Source organism: Centruroides vittatus, unplaced genomic scaffold (genome assembly GCF_030686945.1).
Source record: "Centruroides vittatus isolate TY-2023 unplaced genomic scaffold, ASM3068694v2 scaffold_576, whole genome shotgun sequence".
Taxonomy (NCBI): Eukaryota; Metazoa; Arthropoda; class Arachnida; order Scorpiones; family Buthidae; genus Centruroides; species Centruroides vittatus.
This window is the reverse complement of record NW_027122713.1, coordinates 2,986,465-3,005,790: the sequence shown is the minus strand read 5'-3', so window position 1 is coordinate 3,005,790 and position 19,326 is coordinate 2,986,465. Positions and strand designations below refer to the sequence as shown.

The 19,326-nt window shown below is 29.0% G+C and overlaps 1 protein-coding gene across 1 annotated transcript in view; it reads right to left on the bottom strand.

The window, feature by feature from the left end:
- The window catches only part of LOC136989485 (adapter molecule Crk-like), a 75,228-nt gene that overhangs the window by 11,683 nt on the left and 44,219 nt on the right, over positions 1–19,326 (bottom strand). Inside the window, exons 4-6 of the mRNA XM_067287657.1 lie at positions 16,636–16,686; positions 13,743–13,874; positions 10,582–10,719 (exon numbers count right to left, since the gene is read on the bottom strand). Coding sequence (XP_067143758.1) covers positions 10,582–10,719; positions 13,743–13,874; positions 16,636–16,686 — 321 coding nt within the window. The remainder of the gene's footprint in view (positions 1–10,581; positions 10,720–13,742; positions 13,875–16,635; positions 16,687–19,326) is intronic.

The following is a 19,326-nucleotide window of genomic DNA, read 5'->3' as shown; positions in this document are numbered from 1 at the left end:
AAATTTTATTTTTTGAAAGAGAAATGACAGAACTAACTACAGTGGAAGTGTCGTTTATCTGAAAGCCAATCAACCGAAACGTCAGTTAACCGAAAGCGTCCCAGTCGGACTGTGTCATGCTGAATCAAATGTTTTTGATACTAGATTAACTTTCAAAATATAATGTTTTTGTTTTCATATTTTTCAATATATTTATTTTGTTTGTACAAAATAAAGAAATAATTTTTAACGATAGAATGGCCACGATTATCATTTTAAAAAATTTACATTAGGCTTAACATCAACAAAAATTCAACGCATAGCGACACGCAACGGAGAAAAATTTCAACATTGGATAGGTTAATATATTTTTTCGTACATAATCGGTTATCTGAAAAATAAGTTATCCGAAAAACCCCAATCCCCAATTGATTCGCATGAACGACACTCTACTGTAGTTAAATGCAGTAAATATTTTTTAAATAATAATTAAAATTTATGTGTTTTTTGAATTTTTTTAATAATTTCTTTTAACCTGTGTTATATTAAAAGTATAACAATTGTAAACTATGATATGTTTGTGATAAAAAATATAAAAACAGATTGGTTCTAGCCCAATTAGAAACTGAGAAATCAAAAATTTAAAAATTTTTTTACCAAAATTTTTGGCACCATACGTAGCAAAGATAATCTGTATAACAGCGTAAAAATCCATACAGGTATTTGTTTAAAAAACATTACCCATAAAGTTTGAAATTATATAATACAAAGTCTCATTTTCAAGGTCCCGAGCATTTCAAATTAAGCAGAGACGACTGTATATAAAGTATTTGTTATAGACATACACCATTTTGCATAAAGATAAAGCTCATAATTTGCCTTATTTTTTCAAATATTAAGAAACAAAAAAGTTATTATTTTTCAAATGAAGATTGAATAATTTATTTACAAAGTTATTCATGTTCAAAAAATTTGTTTCAAAATTATATATATAAAAACATATTTATTTATAGACTAAAATAAATTAATATATAATCTATGCTTAGGATTTGAAAAATGAAAAAAGATTTTTCAAAATTTACAAGATGACTACTAACTTAAAACCTATTACAAAGTGTGATCTGTGATCTGACATTTTGTAAATGTAACAAATTGTTTCAATTGAAGCAGATGAAACTGTAATGTAATGAGTCAAAGTGCTCTGCATAAGGAAGTTATCAACTAATCTTTTCTAATTGTAAAATGTATGTATTTTGTTGTGTCCATAAAATAAACAATTGCTGTTAACGTATATAAGTAACTTTATTATAATAGAAACGTAACTGTGTGATAATACAACGTAGCGTTTGTGCCTCCAGGTCTAAGTGTTACTACAGCTATCACATGACTGCCCGAAGACAAAAGAACACGACAAAGACAAAGGTCAGAGGTGCGGGGTCACCTAACTAGGTCAAGGGGCAATTCGGTGTGGGTTATCTCCTGGAGGTTTGCATACATAACAAATACATAACATATTTCTAACGTACTTAAAATTGTTAATGTAAATAAAAATATCTTCTACATTTATCCAAAAAAAGTACTAGAAAAGATGTGAAGATATGGAGAGTTGTTGTGACAAGCAACATGATTATATCACGGAAAAAAAATATAAACATGTAATTATTGCATTCATGTAAAAAAATTATGGATCCCTTAAATGACCTATATGACTTATTAAAGATTTTTATTTGCAAAAGATTGATTAATAACAATATTCCTTGTTAAGAACAAGAAAATAATATAGAAATTGATAGAAAAAATGAAGAGGCTGTAATTAAAAAGGATATTAAAACTTTAAACTTTTCAAAGTTGAATCACTATGATAAACTGACTGATTAGGACCTTGATTTATACAAAATTAAAAAATATAATGACTCATTAAAAGAATTTAATGATTCAATGATCATGTATTGCTCAAACTTTTAACTACTGTAAATTCAAATCACATCATTTTCCTGTATTTAAAATTATACTTCTTTCATTGTTAGCATTAAAGATCACGCTATAATGATCTTTGTTTATATGAGTAGTTTTATTTACATAATTCTTTATACAAAAGATACATGGTGATGCAAATTATCAAAATAAGACAAACAAAATAAACCATTTTCCTGATTTTCATACTATAAAATTCAGGTAACAAAAATAACTACATGTTGAAAAAAATAAATATATTATTTTATATAGATTCTAAAACAAAAACTTAAAATTGTAAAATTAAATCTAAGTTCTTGACATACACATGAAAACACAAAGATTAATATATTTTCAGGTAAGCATTAATAGCTGAATTCAATTACAGTTAATAACTTTAAAAAATTTATTTATTTTTTAATGAATAACTACATGCCTAATTAAAATAAACAATAATTTATTTGTACCGATATTTTTATCAAACCATTACACAAATTCATCCAAAAATATATATATATCAAACACAGAGTATGTAAAAGAATACATTAAGCATTACAATTACTTTTAATTGATGTAATGACAAAGACAAGTGTCACCAAAATCAACTTCTCAATAAAAATTCTTAATATATCTATTTCATTCACATTTTGCACCTTGCTTTCTTAAAGAATTTTTAATAAATTTAACTTTATAGTGAATGAAATATTTGAAATTTTCTACTTGATTTTGTCTTTCATGTATTATTAATACAGAGAAAACTGCTTACAACACACAAAAGATAAAATCATAACATTTCATAAATCATAAAAGGTAGCATTTAACAATTTTTATTCTATTTCAGTTTTTAAGATAAACTTTATATCGTCAAAATAAAATGTAATTAAAATAAATAATTAACACAGAGAATATAAATGAAACAAATACTAGATGCTATTAGAACATGAATGAAATATATTAAGAACTTTTTTGAAATTCTAATACTTTTATTTTGCAATGGTATAATTAATAGAACTTTGTTTTATTTTTTGATATCATTTACATCATTTTCCTGATCCCAATGTAATATATTTACTAAAAAAATTATAAAATGTACAAAAATGAGCCTTCTTTATTAAATGAGTAATATAAATTACTATTAATTGAGGAAACCAATGGTTTTTATTAATGAAACCTTTACAACTCACTACAAGTCATAATCAGCACTCAAACATGGAAAACAATTAGGAATTACAACATTTTAAATGCTTGTATACTCATTTAGTTATGGCATCAAGTTTTATTCTGGATTCTTTCTTTATTACTATAATAAGGGTTTGAAGGTTATCATTGATTTAATATGTCTCACCTACAAAATTAATCTACATAAATTTGCATATTTAACTGTTTTGCAGTTATTGAAAATAAAACTTTGGAAAAGAAAATGTACCTCAGAAACCTTTAACCGATGCAAATCAAAATTTAACATTACAAATGTTTTCAGACCATTTTTATAAAAATTTGTTTCTATAATTAGAATTTATTTAAAATATACAATATTTAGTAATTAATTTTTGGGATAAAATCTATTACAAGAACGTAAAAGAATATAAAAACAAAATTCAATGTTTGTGGCAGCTGATTGATCTGTTTTCTTTCATCTACCAGTTGATTCATGTATTATTTGTCATTCAATATAAGTGCTTACTTACAATACATATATCATAATGTTTAAACCATTATGATATTTGTGCTGATAGTGCATAATGTTCTTTGATAATATCAGAATTAATCACAAGGACTTTGTTCCACAATTGTGAGATAATAAATAAGGAATTCTGAATTGTTTAGTTTAAAAGAATTCAGGAAATAAGACGAATTTCAGAAGAAAAATATCTTGCCTGCATAATAATGCCTAGCATAAATCATCTCTTAATCTCTCCCCCTTGTGACTACTACTATTATATTTTTTCTAAAATCAAATCATCAATCAAAACAAAAAATGCAATTTGAACGTTATATTTGGTAAGGAACTGATGATAGTAAATTAGTTTTTATATTTCCAACAATTATGTGAAAAGAGAAAATTATATGTAGGAAAATGTGCATGTTTCTTGACAAGATTAACTCAATGATTTAAAAAATTTTATCCCTTTATATTGTTTCTTTTAAATTCCCATTCTTGAAATGTAATTGTCAAAATCTTGTATATATTTTCAGGGAGAAAAATAATTTAGTTAAAAATATAAGAAAAAGCTTATACTTTTTCATGAAAGTAATTCTGTTTTTATTTTACAAAATGTTTTTTTCTCTATTGTCAATATTAATTAATTAATTAATTAATTAATATATAAAAAAGTTTACAACATTTAAAAGAAGACATTATAAAATAAACATTTTTCTGTTTTATCATTTCATTTATAAAACTTAAATTGCTATAACAAGAATTTACAATCATTCATCTACAAACTTGTTTGTAGATGAATGATATTTATAACTGAAGAATACTTTCCTAAGATAAAATACTTTAAGTTGTTGGGAAGGCTATTCTTAGGAATTGGATAAAGATTAATTGGACTGCAATTTGAAAAAATTGTATACCTGTACATTCGCACTGTTGTCCATCTGTCCATTTTTTCTTAACCTCAAAAAATGAATTAGATAGATGAAACACGAGACCAGATATGGAAACCTTAGGGACAGGAGGCCCCAATTAACTATATAAGAACTTCCAATTCAAACCAGAAGTCACGTTATTTCAATTCAAAAATTTTCCCCGAAAGGTGTTAGATAGATAACTGGCATGACTCTATTGTTAAAGGAAAAGTATGATGTACAGGGGCAAGCCACTACTAATTTGAGATGGACAGCATATATTTTAAGTTAAATAAATTAAAAATATTAAAAATTGCAGCTTGGCATTGTGCCAATATTACAGTAAATAACTGCTTGTTTTATCCTGAAATATGACTAAATTTGCATTTAATGTAATAAGTCATCCTAGCAAATGAATTTATTTAGTGATCAATATACAACTGGCAGAAATTGAAAGTGTTACACCCACCCAGTAATGTCGAAGACATATGAAATTGGGGCAAAAGAATCTCTTTTTAAAGGCTATTGTATGATCAAAAATTAAATGAAGTACATACAGTGGTATGGAAATTATGGAGACATTTGTTATGCAAAATTGCTATAGTGTTTAGTTTATAAGTTGTGAACTGTGTTATGGAACATGACGTTTTTTGGTCCACAGGTTGTTGGTGACCAGTTATGCCATATCGACGAGTGAGAACTCCGTACACCCAAATGTCTGACTTTGAAAGAGGTCGGATAATCGGCATGTTGGAAATGGGGGCATCATATCGTGAAATCGCCCGAAGGACTGGCCGCAGTGCAATGTCAGTACAAAGAGTGGACCGCCAGTATGTGGACAGGGTGATCCATCCAGTAGTCATACCTTTCATGAACACCATCCAAAACGGTATCTTCCAACAAGATAATGCCCGTCCTCATGCTGCTGCCATCACAAGACAGGCCTTGCAAAGTGTCACAATCATGGATTGGCCCGCCCAGTCTCCAGACTTATCCCCTATAGAGCATGTATGGGATGCCATGGGTAGACGGATTACATCTCATAGCCATCCAGCGCGCACTGTACAACAACTGACTGCACAAGTTGTGCAGGCATGGAGAGATATACCCCAACAAGACATTCAAGCACTTATTGATTCAATGCCTGCAAGGATCCAAGAGTGTATCCATGCTCAAGGTGGGCATACCACTTACTGAAACATGTAACAAACAGCAATAAAACTTTGCGTAATTCTTTTCATTTTGTGTTCATTTCTTCTGGGTATGCCCCTGTACATGTTTACCAAGTTTCGCGAATTTCCACCAATTCCATCTGGGTGTAACATTTTCAATTTCCACCAGTGTAACTGTATCAATCAAATCAATATCATGCTTACAGTTGGCATATGGTATGTATGGTATGTATCAAACAATTGATCAGTATAGGCTGTTTTGTTATAAAGTTGGTCAAGTCATAATTTCTTACCTTGAAATCAATGTCGATTGAGTATTTTAACTCAGGACTGTATTCTATATTTTAATTTTTTTTTCATTTTTAGAAATATAGTAGTTTTTTATTCATTTTAAATAAATAACCGATTCCATTGAATAATTTACTATTAAATTTTCAATAAAGTTATTGTTACCACCTCCCTAGCAATAAATAATCCCATGAAAAGTTGCCGCTCTACAGTAAGTCTATGGGGCCCCCCTTTAGGCCCTAATTGGCTATTACAGTTCTTGTTTATATGCATGTAAAAATTTGATTGGTAATTTCTATTAGGAATGACTTCACTTCAACAAATGAGCATTTTCACATAACAGTTTGCTTGGCATTTTCCTCAGGAAAGCCCATCCCCTTCAAGGTTGTGCCTTTGGGGCATATAATGTAAACAAAGGGTAAAAATTGCAATTGTTATCATCTTTTAGGTCTATTTTCACTAATTTTCAAGTTAGGCTACTTTATTTAGACCAAAAGTATCTTTTCAGAAACATCCAGTCATAACTTTTACCACAAACACATCACTTCAGATTGGTTATGTAATCACGTAAATAAATTAATTACTCACTTAATATAGTTGATTATAGTAATATTCATTCATATAATATAAGAACAGAGTCTAATATTCAATTTTCAAAGCAAAAAATTTGAAAACCTAGCTTGACCTAAATTCTGTGAACCCATCCACCCCATGGTTAACCTTTCAGCAGTGGGAGAGTCAGGTATGGTTCTATCCCTTAGTAGTGGAGAATATACCCGAAAAATTTTTAAAGTATTTTTTCACGCAATTTTTTTCATTTCCGTTTTAGAAAAAGTATTTGTAAACAGTTATGTCTAGTAAAGAAAAGTCTTTTTTTATTGTTACATAATTCATTTTTTATGTGAATTTTTTTTTTGCGGTAGTTTTTGGCTAGATTCTGGTGATACCCCCAAAAGAATTTAACGTATATATACGTCCCTCACCACTGCCACACGATCGCCCTCGACGTATATATACGTCCCTCACTGCTGAGTGGTTAAGCAAGAAGTGTGAAACTTGACATCATAAACAACTAATTACTTTTGACCCCAGGCAGCCAGAAGTTTCAGGTTTGTTTTCTTTGAAAGAAAACAGATGCTACTATGTTTAGAAACAATGGAAATGAATTGGCACCTTTGATGTTGGAGGCATCAGATTTCATGACTTCGCTGTTACATCTTCATCACAGTGTTGCACATTTAGTTTGATTAGCCAATTGTGTCCAATATTCAATATAGGTATGTGCTGCCAGTTACACCACCCAGACCTCCAAGCGATTCTGAATATATGCTCTCCATCTTAAATTAGTAGTGGCTTGTCCCTGTACATTATTCTTATCTTGTTAACAATAGTCATGCCGGTCACCTATATAACACCTTTCAGGGGAAACTTTTTAAATTGAAATAACTTAACTTGTGGTTTTCAACAGAAAGTCATATAAAATTGGGGCCTCCTCCTAAGCTTTCCATATCTGGTCTCGGCTTTCATTCATCTCACTCCATTTCAAGATTAAGGAAGGACAGAAAAACAGAAGGATGACAGTGGGAATTTAAAGGTCTACAATCTTTTCAAATTGCAACCAAAAAATACACTTCAAAAAAGCCAACTTCAATTGAATTATAAATTAAAAATGGTTATTATTCATATTTTTCACAATTTGTTATTATTAAAAGTGGTAAAAGTCCATTTATTCATACATTAAAATATTTAAGGGTTTGCTTTTGAATTAACTAAAAATTATTGATAAACGTTAATAAATTTGGGTAATGTTTTTAAAACTATAAACTTGTTAAATTTTATTATGTAATAATAATTAATAATAAAATTTAAGCTTATTAATTTTAAGTTTATCAATATTTTTTAGTTAATTCAAAAGCAAACCCTTGAATATTTTAACGTATGAATAAATGGACTTATAGTACTTTCATTTATAATGTCTCAATTATAAAAATATAATAAAAAAAGTAAAAAAAGAGTAAAATACAAATTGAATTGCAAATTAAGATATCAAACTTTTTTACATAATTGCTTATAATTGAAGAATTGAAAGTCAAGTGCATCTGATCCATAAAATGAATGATGTGAGAGAAAAAGGTTTTGTGGGATACAGAATATATTTAAACAAGAAGAAGGTGTATGTAATCAAGAGCAATTACAAGTGACTCTAGAAGAAACTCAAAAACATAATCTATCTGACATGATAAATTTAGAGCTTTGAATACGTAAATCATCATCTTTCAGAAATAAATAATTTATCATGAGAATCTTTTGACTAACTTTTGATTAATGAATAATTTCTTTGTAAAATAAAAATTAAAAAATCTAGTACAAAGCTTACTTAAAAACTGTACAATATTAAAGATACAATACTAAAAAATTTTTTTGACATCTTTTGAATGTCAATTTACAATCACCAGAGTACAATTAACACTAGTAGAATCTTCTCCTATACTCATATAAATTGTTTAAAAGTTCCTGTTACATCAGATACATTGGTACCTTGTACTTTCAATTTAATTCATTCCAGGAGGCCATTCAAGCTCTGAAATGTTCAAAGTCAAACAATCTTTTCCATTGGAAATAATGAAAGTGAATTAATCCATTCCCACACCCTAAATAATACCATTTGATAAACTAAAAACAGCAAATACACATAATTTAAATTAAAAATAACACAATTAAATGCCCTAATAATAAATTAAAACATGAAAGCAATAAATAAACTGCATAAATACTGTATAACAACATGAAAATAGCATTTACTGGTCACACAGTATTGACTTTGGCATCTTAAACAGGGCTATCAGATCCTCCATACATGTACCATTTTCATGCTTTGCAAAAAGTTCCTTTTTCATCTCAGTCATTGATATTACAGCCTTCATGTTAGGCTTTGTTGCTTCCACACATTTCTCCTATGCCACAGTTAATAAGTAAATGTAATATTGGGGACAACAGAATGTTTCTGCCTATTTTTAAACAGCTGTCCTTACTTAACATGAATGTGTGATTTAATTACAACAGTTGTAAAATTTAACACATTATTGCTAATGTGAGATTGTATTCTTTGTTTGAAAGTTATTTTAAACTTTTTACTTCATATCTTGTTTGAATAAAATCAAGTCAAATGTCTTCAGATAAAAAGCAAAGCAGTTATATTATGCTTTGAGTTTCAGAAAGGACATAACACCAAACAAATATTAAAAATATTCATAATGTGTATGGAGAATATGCTCCTAAACTTTAACCATGTCAAATGTGCAAATGTGGTTTGAAAAGTTCCATTCAAATTTCAAACTAAAAATTACAAAATTCATCGGACATCCAAAAGCTGTCAACGAAGAAAAATTGCAGGAAAAGATTGTTAAAAATCAATGAATAATACACAATATAATATAACCAAACACACCAAAAATAAAGAAAAAAACACACTGAAAACATACAATCATAATGTGAGAGCAAGAGATGACTTGGGCACACAACAGATTAAATTTATGCTTCAAGCACATTTTTTCACTGCATGTGCAGTTTAAACTCTGAAGCAAATTTTTGTCAAATTTAGCATTCGAACTCTGAAGCATTCAAAATTAATCATTCAGAATACAACGTATCTCTGTACAGTACATGTAATAATCTCTTTGTAAAATAGAGAATATATTTTAAAAATATACGATATTGAAGATTAAATACAAAAATTTTTGAAGTCTATATTTCATCCTAAATTTTTTAATCTTTATTTTACAAAGAGACTTTTACAAATAACCAATGTCTCAGAAATTTTTAAACAATTTGCAATAAACATAGATGGAGACGAGCTTACAACTACTAGGGTTAATTGTATTCTGAATATTCATTCACAATCACAGAAGACTTCAAAAATTCTTCTGTATTTACTCATTATTATACATTTTTTTGAACAATTTCTTGTTTGCAGTTTGTGTTTTTATTGATTTTTACAAAAGTTATAGTTTACTAATATCAGAAAGTGATTTTTGGCCTATATTACATTGCACTAGACGTTTATCCATATTATTATTATTTATCACAAAAATAACTGGGAAAAAAAAAATCATATTTTATAAAAATAATTTAGATATTAAGAAAAAAATTATTGAAATTGTTTACAAATGATTTATAAGGAACTGACAAAACAAATATTTCAATAATTCAACTATACATTTTAAAACAGTTATTTATTTCAACAACCTAGAGTATTTTCCTAAATTAATAGTTACATGAATTCTGTTAAAAATTTTATGGATTTATTAATCTACAAAATTTCTCATCTCTTCTTATAATTTCATTTGTGTTAAAATAAAAACAATTATTAATAAAAAAGAAAACTATAAAGTTTAAAAACTAAATCAAATTAATAAATGATAAAAAAAATTATTAAAACCAATACAATATTAAACGATATTACAGTAACAAATAAACTACCTGCACCAAAACTTAATAAAAAAAATTATAATAAATTCTTGGAATGTCATAGCAGCTTTTATAACATTTGTAAAACTCACATCAACATATAGATTATAAACAAAACAATAAAAGAAACATTAAACGAAGAAAAATTTACCTGAAAATTAGGCATAGTTTGTTTAAATGGTTCTAATTTTTCTGATGTTTGCTCTGGAGGAGGAAGAGGTACTTGAGTTAACTGATCTTCTAATGGTTGTTCAGCAATGAAACATTCATTTTCTTCACAATCATCAATCTTTAAAAATATATTATGTTGAAGAACTTATTATAATTATTCTTAAAATAAATCAACAAGACAAAATTTAAGCAGCTATTTTTAACTATAGTTACTCTAAAAGATAACATTTCAAAAACCCACTAATTTTATTTTATATTATTTTTTCAATATCTTTATTCTTTTACTAAACATAAATATTTTCATACCAATTACTTTTAAGAATATATTTTTAATTAGTTTAAAAACTTTTACCTAAATATAATTTATTGATTTCATTAATATATCATCTGTTGCCATCTTTTGCTAAATATAAATTTAAATGTTTTTCTGATTTTAATTGCCAAAGAAGCAACTATTGGGTTGTTCGGAAGTAATTTCATTTTTCTTTTTACTAGAGGAATTAGATATATTTTTACCAGCCAATTTTATTTTAAACCACATTTTCATTATATACTTCGACAGCTGACATTTTAAGGCTTATTTGTAAAAAATTTTGTTTGATTCTGTACAATTGTTTGTTTGTTTTTTTTTTTGGTCCCATCAAATTTGGAAAATTGAAAGCATCATTTTCAGCATATTTTGCTTTTTTATAACTAAAAAATCAAAATGCTGTTCAAACAAGAAAAAAATTGTGGTACATGTTTGGAGATGATGTGCTGAGAGAAAGACAGTGCCGAAACTGTTTACAAAATTGTGTTCTGGCAATTTTAATATCGAAGATACACCACATTCTGGATGGCCATTTGAAGCCAATGAAAACAAAATAAAGGTACCGATTGAAGCAATCTGCCGTATAACACGTGAAATCATTAAGAGATTAAATCTGTTAAATTGAACTGTTTATTGTTACTTAAAACGAATTGGTTTCATTTCATAGCTCGATATATGGGTTCCACATGTTATTAAAGAGAGATGCTCTCTTTGGTGGGATTTTAAAGAAATTTGTTTTTGAGCTTTTACCAGACAATTTAACAATTGATTCAAAAGTGTACTGCCATCAAGTAAACAAATTCAGTAATATCATCAAACAGAAAAGGCCAGAATTGATCAACAAACAAAGTGTAGTGTTTTACCATGATAATGCCAAATTTCACACAAGTTTGGTAACTGGTCAGAAACTGTTATAGCTTAGATGGAATGTGTTATCACACCAATCATATTCACCAGATCAAGCACACTCAGATTATTACTTGTTCTGGTCTATACAAATTTTTTTTAACTCTAAGACATTTGTAAGTTCGCCGAAATGGGGGGAGTTTTTTATTCCCAACCGTCAGGATGGCTAAGGACTATACGCATGTGGGTGGCGGTTTTGAGGAGGCAGAAAAACAAGCGTTTCACATAGAAACTGTTTATTTTAGTCGAAAATGCTTACATAAATTTAGCAATGGTCCTTGAGTTCAGAGCTTTAGGTTGTTTTCGGTTTCGGTCTGGTCCTACGCTGGAGGGGCCCCGTAGCAATGTCGAGTTAAAAAGTTCGAAATTCTGAAGAGACAGTGCACAAAAGATGAACGGAAACACCACTATTGGAGGTAAAGAACACAACAGGTAGTCTAGAGGAAGCCCTTCCGTCCTTGACATCGGAGGCTTTATAATTTTCTCGGGATCAAATCATCACTAATTGGCTAACTCTTCTCCTCCTCGCTTCCCAATTGGTATCCCACCTGTCTCCAGGTGTAAATGGAGCTTTGTTAGGTCGCAGGAAAGGTCGACAAGAGAAGGTTTACCCGACACCGTCTTTTAGACTATGATCGCGTTTAATCGTTGACTATGACACCTACACTCATTTTGATATTTTTTTCTTTCTAGTTTCGTTTTGCTTTCTAAACTGCGTCTTAAATTTTTAATATTTTTCTTTCTAAATTTTCTTTACCTAAAAATTTGTTTTTTCCGTTACTCTTTATGAGCGTCGACATCAAAGTCCGGTGTCGCCGACTCGACACTTATAAAAGTTATAATCTTGCAGTTTGACTTAACAAACTTGTACATATCCCCTTTGGGGGGCTATTTCCGGGCCTCACACATTTACTTGAAATGACAATGTCAAAAATCACTTGGATCAGTTTTTTGTAAACAACGATCAAAATTTTTATGAATGTGAAATCATGTTACTACCAGAAAAAATAACAGGTATTTGACCAAAATGGTCAATATATAATTCAATAAAATATTTATTTATTATAAGAATATTGTGTTTATTTTTCTATGGAAAAACAAAATTACTTTCCAAACAACCGAATACTATCAATTTATAATGATATTACAGTAACAAAAAAAATAAAAATAATATATATTTTTTTATCTTGAAATAAAAATATATCTTTGATAAACTCCATGTTATAATTAAAAAGTTAATTTACTAACTTGATTAATAATGTTGCAACATTCTTGTTAAAATCAAGTTTCAAAATGTTTTAGTTAATAGAAAAATATTTTGTTTTCATCCTCAGTAAAGTAATAGTTTCTTATTTTTATTAAATTATAAGTTATATTAAATGAGTGTTAAATGATTGTTAAATGATTTTTCTACTACAACTTCATATTTACATATTGGAAAAAAAAACAAAAAACTTAGCACCAAAGGAACAAAATACATGAAAATGTTTTCTGTTTTGTCATTTATATACTATTACTGACATTTAGTTTTCAAAATTAAACATTTCCTTTTATTAGTATTTTCATTTATTTATTCTATAATTACTAATAAGTATAAACATACTCTTATCATACATTCTAACATTTTATTAACAATAATCTGCAAAAATATTCAAATTATTATGAATATGTATTGGTAAAGAATAACTGAAAATTATGTGTATCTTTAATACTTCAATATATGATTATTTTTAATTATTTAACTGCAAGTTTCAATTGATCAAAGAATAAATTCAAATAAATTAAATGTAATATTGCAAAATTCATTACTCTTACATTAAAATGTTTCAATACCCATTACAAAATAGATAAAATAAAAATTTTTAAATAATAATGAAAGTAAAATTAATTATAGAGAAATATTTAATTAAACTTTTAAAATGTACCTTTTCCACATATGGAACAGGTATAGATCCTGTCTGACCCAAATGATTTCTACCTGTCCACCATTGTTCTTCATCTTTAGTTATAATACTTAAAATTTCACCTTTCTTAAAAGGCAAATCATCTGGATCACCCTATTGAAAATTAATCTATTGTTAAAAATATGTCAAACATAAGTAAAATATTATTCCCTTATATTCTATTGAATATTTTATTAAATGGCAAAGTTTAAAATATTTTTAATTCATAGGACATGCCAGTATTTTATTTTTTAATGTAAATTCACTAGCTATTATTCACTTATTCATTAAGTATCAAAGATCACATCAAAACTTGTTATTCCTTAATCCTTAGTATGCTTACATGAGAAGAGAAAAAAGTAAGAAAATCTGGCTAACATGTAATACTGATTTTGTTAAAGTTTTATTGTTCAACTGAACAGAATAAATTCTAAAGACACATGTTAACAGATCTGGCAACAATAGGTTCAGGTTTTTTTCAGGTTTTATTGAAAACGTACACAGTACACGCTCGAGTCCTCTAGGCTCTGTCGGGCTTGAAAACATACAATACTAAGTAAGGAGACATTGGTATAATTTAAACAGTATGAAAATGGTAATTTGTAATTAACATCAAGTAAAGAAACAAAATAACAAACACATACAAAACAAAACAGTTGCAGGATATCAATATGATTCAATGTAAATACCTACTAACATAGAAAATAATAATAAGATCATAAGTATTTTATACAAAATAAGAAAAAGTACATAGTTTACACAGTAGACTAAAATCATCAGTTGCAGTAGAAGTTCTGTATACAGTAAACCAACATTAAAAGATATACCGTCTAGGCTGCAGTGGTGATGCAGGGGTTGTAGCAGTAGCAAATACCAATCAGTCACCTATTATTTACAGTCTCCGTAGAATGCCTATGATATGTTTTAGTTAATTGCCTAAAAATGTTGAAGATTTCCTTAGTACTTAGTAGATCACTTGGGCTACAGGGCCAATGACCATTGCATTGCATTGCATTGCATGAGCAGCAATCAAATTTGTTGCCTTTTGATTTCAGTAATGATGCAGTCAAAGGTGTAATGTAGGGCTCCATCCTCCATACTGCATATTGGGCGATCCTTGTTGGGATATCCTTTGAACCTCTGAAGGTAACTTTTAAAATTTCCGTGAGTGGTCAAGAATTGGGTTATATAGTACTCTGGGGTAAGCCATTTAAGAGAGTAAAATTGTTTGATATTAGGGATGAATTGCTTTGTAACACTATTGGTATTATTATTGTTATCCCAAGATTATTGCCACTCCTGTATTAGATCATTCCAAAGAAGAGTTTTTATAAACTGTATACTGCCTTACTGTATTTATTATACATAACAAGTATGCTGTGATCCAAGGCTGCAAATTTTGCTAATGCATCTGCCCTTTCATTGCCCAGTGTACCATGGGCTCGTGTCCAAGAAATGATGTAAGTGTTGTTCGACTGCACAATTAATTTGCGAATCTCTGTCACTATAGGATGTAACCTGGTGCTGTATATAAGCACAACAGCTGAGGAGCAGTCTGTTATGATTGCAATTTTAGTATTAATATACTTCCTTATCATTCATTCAAGAGCCTTTTGAACAGTGTAAAGTTCTGCCTGGAAGTTATTACTATGCTTTCCCAGACGATATTGTTGATGGAAAATCTCTATGTCTTGCTCGTAAGCCACGAAGGAGAAGCCTATATTATCGTCTATTCTAGAGCCATCCGTGAATACTTAAATTTAAGATGGGGGTCAATGTCACTAAGGCTGGTGATTTGTTTGAAAGAACCGGGGTAAACAGTTTGGGAATAGGGAGCGTTTTTTTCAAGGTCAAATGCATAGTATGTTTCAGAGATAGTCGGGATGTTGTGCCCCCATTTTAGGTTTTTGATCTTGGAGTTAAGTTCAATAATTTTGTCCACTGACGGTTTTTGAGAGATGACTTGCAAATTGATGATGGATGAAGTGCGATAGGCTTTCGTAATTAATATAAGGACTCCATGTTGGGCAGGAATCATCTTCGTTTTAAGATGCACTTTCTTAATTGCCCATCCCCAGCTGTCACATGCATATGTAACAATAGGAATAAATATTTGCTCATATATAATGTCCAGAGCCTTGGAGTCAAGCCCCCAGGTTTTGCAGGCTATTTGAGAAAATGCCTGAAAGATTAGGCTTTTCTTTTTTGCTGTGTTTTCTGTGCGCTTGTTCCAAGATAGCCGATGGTATAATGTAACTCCAAGATACTTCATAGACTTTTCAACTTTCATGACTTTTCCACTCATCTTAATTGATGGCACGCGCCGGTAGAGATGAGGATGTCTAGGCTTATTAATCACAAGGCATTTGGTTTTCGTAGTATTAAATTTTAACTTATTATGAATGCCTCTAGCAACAATACTGAAAACATATCTACAATATAAATATAATTAAGCTTCATTCTGATAATTAAAACATTCTCTATAAAGACTGGACATTGCTATTAGGAGGGTGGCTTATTTTGCTCATTGGGCATTGCAATGTATCTTGTAAAAAGAAAAAAATAAATAAAAGATAAAATTTGAAAGCAACTGATAAAGGTGTAGAAAGATCCAAATGTATCACTATCAATGTAAGAAACAAATTAAATAGACTTCTTCCTTCTCTATACATCTACATAAATTCTCCAAAATAACAGAACACAACCTGTATTTTTATTTAATTTAATCAATGATTATAGTTTTATTTAATCAAAAATTACATAAATATAATTAGATTACTATCACAAAAAATGTAATTTTTCATTTTTGTTTTAAATTTTCATACAACATATGATTTTATTTAATTATTGTGAATAATAATATATTAATACTTACACTCCCTTCAAAATCATATTTAGCTCTGACTTTTTCAATCTTCCTTTCTAACTGAAAAGATAATTTTATTAAAGAATTGAATAACCTTAAATAATAATTATATCTATATATTTTATTACAATTAATTAAGGTATTAATAAAATAAAGATTTCAAATATTATTTATAATTACATAAATTATAATAATTAATATTCAAAGTTCATTTCATCTTAATCAAAAACTTAACTTTGATTTGATAAAATATTTAATAAAGATGTGCTGTCAGAGCATGCAACATAGGCAATGCATGCTCAAAACTACCATTAAAAGTATTTGTTTAATTGAGTTTTCATAGCAGAAATGCAAATTTCCCACAATTTCTGCATTAATATAGAACTAGTGGAACTGAGTTGAGCACCACCTGTACGCAGGCAAAGAAAACAGCTTCGGAAAAGCATGTGCGTCTTTGGGTTGGATACGTACTGAAATGCAGTGCTTGTTTTCTTCCTGTGATAATGAACCACATCTTTCTGCCACACAAAACTTCAAAAAATAACTGTTGTGTGGTCGGTTGTAGTGTTACCTATATTACTGCACCGCCACGTACAAAGTTGACCAGTACTGTGCGATAGTATTTTTTTTTAAATCGATATTAATATCGATTATACGATATACGTATGTGCAGAATCAATACATTAAGTCAAAATGATCTACAGTCACTTCTCAAGTTATGACCACCTTGACTTATGACCATTTGCACTTATGACGAAAAAATTTCATAAAAAATTTTTTTAAATGTATCAATTTTTTATAGTTTTCGTCAAATATATATCATATACATATATATCTTGCACGCTTCTGGCGATTGATTGCATCATCTTTAGTTTTGTTCTGCAGTTAGTTACCCTTTGCATGTGCTTGTTTAAGATGGCTAACTGTTTTGTTGTTAAGTACAGTCACTTCTCAACTTACAACCATTTCGACTTACATCCGAAGTTGCAGAGCTGAACCCTCTCATAAGTCGAGAAGTAATTGTATTGACTAATGCACGCATTACTTTGACTGTAAACTGCTGAATGTATGTATATATTATATATTATTTTTAAATATATACTTATAAATAATATATAAATTTATAACTTGTCAAATTTTTATTTATCAAAATATACATAGTGTTACGTGTAACATACAAAATTCATACAGGATAAATTCATATATTGCAAGAATGCTATTATTCCTCAACAACAATCAAATGAACAAAATGTTGAAATAAAAGTAACGACTACATGAAGTACTAAACTTCAAAATTATCACATTGAAAAATCACTGGTAAAATCATCATCATCAGAATCTTCCTCACTAGAATGTTTTTGTATGGTTGAAGCAGATGACTGTTTCCAAGTGTAACATTTTATAGTTGTTGCTTTTAAGTAGCTCCTTTGCTAATAACAATGCTTCACAGGAAATCAGTACAAACTCGATTTTGTAGTTTAGTTTTTATTAAATTTAATTGCAAAAAAATATGTTCAACTGCTGCACTTGAATGAGGAAGAAATAAAAACATCTATTTACTGGCAAAGTAAAAAAATATAGAAATATAGAACAAAAATGAATGTTTTGAAAGGAACTAAATTGAAAGGAAAGGTACAATAGAGAGTCGTTAATCGGAACCCCAGTAATCGGAATGATTTTCAGTCGGACTGTGTCATGCTGAATCAAACGTTTTTGATACTAGATTTACTTCTAAAGTATAATTTTCATGTTTTTATATTCTTCAATATATTTATTTTGTTTGTACAAAATGAAGAAATAATTTTTAACGATACAATAGCCTCGATTATTATTATAAAAATTTTCGTTAGGCTTAAAATCGACGAAAATTCAACATGAGGCGGCACGGAACGGAGAAAAATTTGAACATCGGACAGGTTAATGTATTTTTTCGTACATAATCGGTAATCAGAACAAATCCCTAATCTGAACAACCCCAGTCCCCAATTGATTCCGATTAACGACTCTCTACTGTATTAGGATTTCATGAATGGTACTAGGAAAATGGTGTTGGCATCTTGGTACTGGAACAAGTAAAAAGGTACTAGATTAGTACAAAAGTACTAGGTGGTGCGGCCTTTGTAGCCCCAATTCTGTTACCCGGCATCGCCATTAGAGATGACTCAATCTAGTTTCATCGTTCCTTCCACTAGCTCTACACAGTAAATCCTGTCTATGGCGACTGTACACTGTTCCTTTCAAAAAGTGGTCTTTTAGACAGATGGTTAGCCAATGCAGGTGGTGCTGTAATATGATATTTTGCACACTTTTTAGCCATTTCTACTAAGCAAAACTTGAGGTGAGCAAAAATAAGCAAATTTTTCAATGATAGAGCTATATTGGTACTATATTTTATTCTTATTGGATAACTCAATTAACAAGAGTTGTCACGATTTTATAAGACAAATTTAACACCAATATTTTAAAGATTAATATAGTATTCGCATTTTCTTGATTATAATGCCCACTTTCTTTTCTCCAACTTAACTAATTCAACTTGGTTCTCTTCGTTCACTCCTCAGTTATGTGTATTATGTCATCGATATAGAAGCACATCGTATCTCTCCACCACTTTGGTTTTGGTTTTCGTTAGTTTAATCTATTTTAACTTTTAAAAATACTGTATTTTTTTTAATTATTTAATATTTTCTTAAATACAAT